We start from the raw sequence: 5,000 nt of genomic DNA, 5'->3' as shown, positions 1-5,000 counted from the left end.
AGATGGATATTTAGATAAACATGCGTGTGGTATCTTTTACATTGAACAGATAGATCTTTAGATATGCATACGTGTGGTATAATTTACATTTTCCTGAAGCTTACTCACCCCCCCCCCCGCAGATCTCCCCCTCCCCTCCCCGCACAACCACCGAGGAGAGAAGCAACGAAGCAAGAAGTGAGCCGGAAAAAGAAAAAAAGAAAAAGAAAAAGAAAATCCATATCTTCAAGAATGCCAAATGTAGGCCTATGTGTGATTTTTCTTTTTCTTTAAGAGTCTCTGTAAAATCGGATTGAGATTTATGTATATGCATATTTATGTATGTACGTATTGATATTTCTGTTACGATAATGGCCATAGTTATTTGGAGATGATTAATAAAGTCTTGTGAGAGGTATATGGAGATTAATATAAATAGCATAAATCCTTTCTAACTGTTTGATTGGTCTTATGATGTCCCTGACTGCACGTTTACACCTACAATTCTGAAATAGATGTACAGTAAGTAAATGCAATTTTTGGGTTTATTACATTTAAGATTGTCAATAAAATAAATGAAATTACCATTTACTACAAGAGCGCATCCCTCTTCTACAGAAATCAAATCCCTTAAGATACCTTCAAGAAGATAATAATAAACAATAAATTAAATAAACAAATAAATAGATAAATAAAAAAGAAATATATAAACAAATAAAAAATACACATTTCATCAAGCAAGGAAAATATTTTGGTTCGTCATACACCGAATCCGAGTGTAATTTTGTGAAGCTTACCTGACCATATTCATAAACAATGTAATGGTGTTCTTCAACCCGTATTTGCTCACTCTACTTCTATATTGTTTATTTCATTTATTCCCTGCACGATGTATTAGACGGGAGAGACGTTATTTGATTTTAGTTAAAAAAAAAAAAAAAAAAAAAGACAAACAAATAGACTCGTTTTAAGATGATGTAACAAGAGAAGATTTTTTCCTAATTTACCCTCCTTTCCAAACCACATGTTTATTAAAAAAAAAAGAAAGAAAGAAAGAAAGAAAGAAAGAAAGAAAGAAAGAAAGAAGTATAATATTGGGTCGGCAACAAACCACATAAATTACCGGACACCAATGTTATTCTCCAGATACTCCGAATGCAATTATAATTATTATGAAATGAAAACGGCCCCTGTAAACTTTTCTACATTCCATTTGACAGTATTAGGATTCGGCATAAAATCTGTAGCCGATTTTTGTGTTTTCCGTTCGGCCAAATGGCTCTTTGGCTGACGGCGAACAGTCCGACAGCCCGGCCAACTGCCCAACAAGGTCCCACGCTTCGCAAGTTGCAGCTGACTCTGGGAAACTGTGTGTATGTGTGTGTGTGTGTGCGTGTGTGTGCGTGTGTGTGTGTGTGTGTGTGTGTGTGTGTGTGCGTGTGTGTGTGTGTGTGTGTGTGTGTGTGTGTGTGCCATTACCAATACTATTATCATTATAATGATTAATCTTGTTATTATCAAAAATGTTATCAATATAATCGTCGTCATCGTTGTCATCATGATTACCATCATTTCACCATTGATATATTGAAACCATCATTACATCATTTTTACCGTTGTTATTACTGAGCGATTATTTTCACTATTGGTATTGTTAATATTTATTATTATTATTATTATTATCATCATCATTGCTACATTTTTTTCGCTTTTATTGCTGGCGTTGCATTAAAACATCATAAGGTCTGTAACGATCAAACAAAAAAGGTGTTTATATGTATATTTAGTCACATGGATATACAATCTTGCAAACAGTTGATACTTCTGAAGAAATACAATCGTGAATTACTATCATTTTGCATGGTGGAACAAGTTTATTTATTTATCTATTATTATTATTATTTTTTTTTTTTAGGGCAGACAATGTCTAATTTCTTATATCTAATCAACCTTCTCTACCTGCGTATCCGTATCCATGCATGTATTCATCCACACGAGAATGTGGATATAACACGCACACATGCACGCGCACATACGCATGTTCACACACGCACATACGCACGCACATACACACAGACACGTCACGTAAAAAGATGATATTTTACCCTTAGATCTCCGGACATCACACCCTTCTTGCACACACCAGGTCAATATTAACAAAAAAAGAATGTATTGTTATCGGTCTTGTTCCACCTGTTATACCAAAAACTGGGAAAATTCTCAATTATTTTTGTTATCTTTATTTGACTCTTTATATGGCTGTTTGTAAAAGTTACGACAGCTGATTATCATGTATGTAGATAGTACAAGGCTTTCTGGTGTTTCAAGGTCTCATATGCAAACTTCGGCTGGTAATTTTGACAGTATCTTAGTACTTTTTGGTATCTTTGGTGTATCTAATATCATGCCCAACCTGGTATCTTGTTCTAATATCTTGAACAATGTGGTATACTGCCATATACTCTTGAATAGCGTGGTATCTTAGTTTGACACCTTGAACAATGTGGTATCTTATCATTAACTCTTGAACAGCGTGGAATCTTGATCTAATATCCTGAACAACGTGGAATCTTGATCTAACTTGGAATCTTGTTCTAATATCCTGAACAACTTGGAATCTTGCTTGCTCTAATATCCTGAACAACGTGGAATCTTGCTCAAATATCCTGAACAACGTGGAATCTTGTTCTAATATCCTGAACAACGTGGAATCTTGTTCCCTTATCCTCTTGAACAGCTTGTTATTGTGGACTCGCTGACACTTCGATGGTTTGTTAAGCGGATACTCTTGCACATTATCGTCGTTTAGCCGTCGTTAGAGTCGTCATGAAGAAGTCTTAAATGTGAACGTCTTATCCTTTTCGTCAGTCGGTCGGTGTTCAGTGTTCATGAGGTCGCCATTACTAGTGAAAAGGAAAAAAAGAAATAATTATAAGACAATGATACATAAAAATAAAGATGGTAAATTTGAAAACGGGAGTAGAATGGTAATCACAATATAAATAGAAATAAATAAATTGTTCATGACAGAAAAGTGTTCATGAGACAAGAGTCAGATTGTTCATGAGATAAGAGAGAGCTTTCATGAGACAAAAGACAGATTGTTCATGAGATAAAAGAAAGTGTACAAAACGAGAGACAGTTGTTCATAAGATAAGAGAAAATGTTCATGAGATTAGAAAAAAATATTTATGAAGTTCTAGTATTTATGTAACTGGAAAATGTTCATTAGATTGTTCACGAGATAAGAACCAGGGAGTTCACGAGATAAGAGACCTGTTCATAATATCACAGAGTATTCGTGAGATTAGAGACAGCGTTCAGGACACAAGAAAATAAATGTTCATAATATTATGAATAGCGTTTAGGAGACAGAGGATTCTCGCGAATAGAGAAACTGTTCCTAGGATGAAAAGATCAAAAACAGAAAAAAAATTAACCAATACATGTTTTTTTTTTCCAGAAACGTAACTTAAAAGCTACTATGTGGTAGTTTTCATTCAAGATGGAATTAAATTGACTGAATAGAATACTCACTAAAATATATATAAAATATATATTTTGTTTGGGACAAAAATAGATAGACAGACACATCAGTGAATAAATACAATATAAGGTTAATACTACCTTCCCCACTCCATCTTTCTCTTTCTCTCTCTCTCCCTTTCTCTCTCTCACTCTCACTCTCACTCATTCTCACTCACCCCCTCTCCATCACTCCCTCTCTCCCTCCTTCCCTCTCCCTCCCTCCTTCCCTCTCCCTCCCTCCCTCCCACCCCCCCTCTCTCCCTCTCCCTCTCCCCCTCCCTCCCTCATGACAAACCACCCCTCAAAAACCCCCAAACCCCTTTCCTCACCAGATGACTATGTCTGCAGTCCTCTCGACCCTCCAAGCAGATACACTCGGTCCCGTTGCCATATATCCAGACTGTGCCGTTGTTGTGGATCACGCCGTCCACCAAGCAACAGAACTTGTCCTCGTTATCCGGCCCCAGGAATTGGGAGTGGACCTTGAGGTTGGAGGGCGAGACTGGTGTTGGTATTGGGGTTGGTGTTCTTTTTGTTATTGTTGTTGTTGTTGTTTCATTATTATTACTATGATCGTTACTGTTATTAGTATGGTAATTATTGTTATGATTAGTATCATGATTATTTTATTATTATTATTATTATTATTATCTTTATTATATTTATTACTCTGACTATATCATTAACATTTTGATTGTATCATCATTAACATTTTGATTGTATCATCATTAACATTTTGATTGTATCATCATTATCATTATTACTATTATCATCATCATTATTTTCGTTTTCGTCATTATTAGTATCATTATTATTTTTATTACTTTCAGTATTATTGTTAGCACAGTTATCATGATTATCATTATCATTATCAATATCATCAATATCATTATCATTATTATAATAATTATTATTGTTAATATCATAATTATCATCATCATAGTTACCATCACCATTACTTTCATTATTACTATCACTAATATAATTGCTATTATTACTCTTATTATTGCTATTACTATCATTATCATCAATATTATTACTATCATTACTGTTATTTTTGCTATTACTAACATTACCATTGCTATTGATATCATTCTTAGTATCACTGATTTTTTATCATTATTATTATCATTATCATAATTATTTTTACCATTATTATTGATATAATTTTCAGCATTATTATTATCATTGATATTAGCATTACCACTACTGCTACTAGTACTGCTATTATCATTATCATTAGTAGTAGTAGCAGTAAAAGTATCATTATTATCATTATTATCATCGTTATTAACACTAGTTAATATCATTACTGTAACTGTAATCATTACTATCACTATCAGCATTTTAATGATTATAATCATTATCATCATCAATATCGTTATCATTATTATCACCATCATTAATATTATTATCAGTATTAGTTCTACCATCATAACTATTAATACCTTCACTAAATTGTCCTTCTTGTTCCTATTCTTATTCTTATACTT

The 5,000-nt window shown here is 33.5% G+C and overlaps 1 protein-coding gene and 1 long non-coding RNA gene across 3 annotated transcripts in view; one reads left to right on the top strand and one right to left on the bottom strand.

Moving 5' to 3' along the window:
- LOC113812866 (uncharacterized) overlaps positions 1 to 429 on the top strand; it is a 9,662-nt gene extending 9,233 nt beyond the window's left edge. The window contains exon 6 of the long non-coding RNA XR_011399243.1: positions 123 to 429. This is a non-coding gene — a long non-coding RNA (uncharacterized lncRNA). The remainder of the gene's footprint in view (positions 1 to 122) is intronic.
- A 1,316-nt stretch (positions 430 to 1,745) lies between these two features.
- LOC113812781 (uncharacterized) overlaps positions 1,746 to 5,000 on the bottom strand; it is a 7,515-nt gene continuing 4,260 nt past the window's right edge. For both annotated transcript variants that reach the window (XM_027364702.2, XM_027364708.2), the window contains exons 5-6: positions 3,837 to 3,989; positions 1,746 to 2,882 (exon numbers count right to left, since the gene is read on the bottom strand). In XM_027364702.2, the coding sequence (XP_027220503.2) occupies positions 2,880 to 2,882; positions 3,837 to 3,989 (156 nt within the window). In that variant the 3' untranslated portion in view covers positions 1,746 to 2,879. The remainder of the gene's footprint in view (positions 2,883 to 3,836; positions 3,990 to 5,000) is intronic.

The sequence above is a fragment of the Penaeus vannamei genome, chromosome 18 (assembly GCF_042767895.1).
Source record: "Penaeus vannamei isolate JL-2024 chromosome 18, ASM4276789v1, whole genome shotgun sequence".
Taxonomy (NCBI): domain Eukaryota; kingdom Metazoa; phylum Arthropoda; class Malacostraca; order Decapoda; family Penaeidae; genus Penaeus; species Penaeus vannamei.
This window is presented reverse-complemented; position numbering and strand designations above follow the sequence as displayed.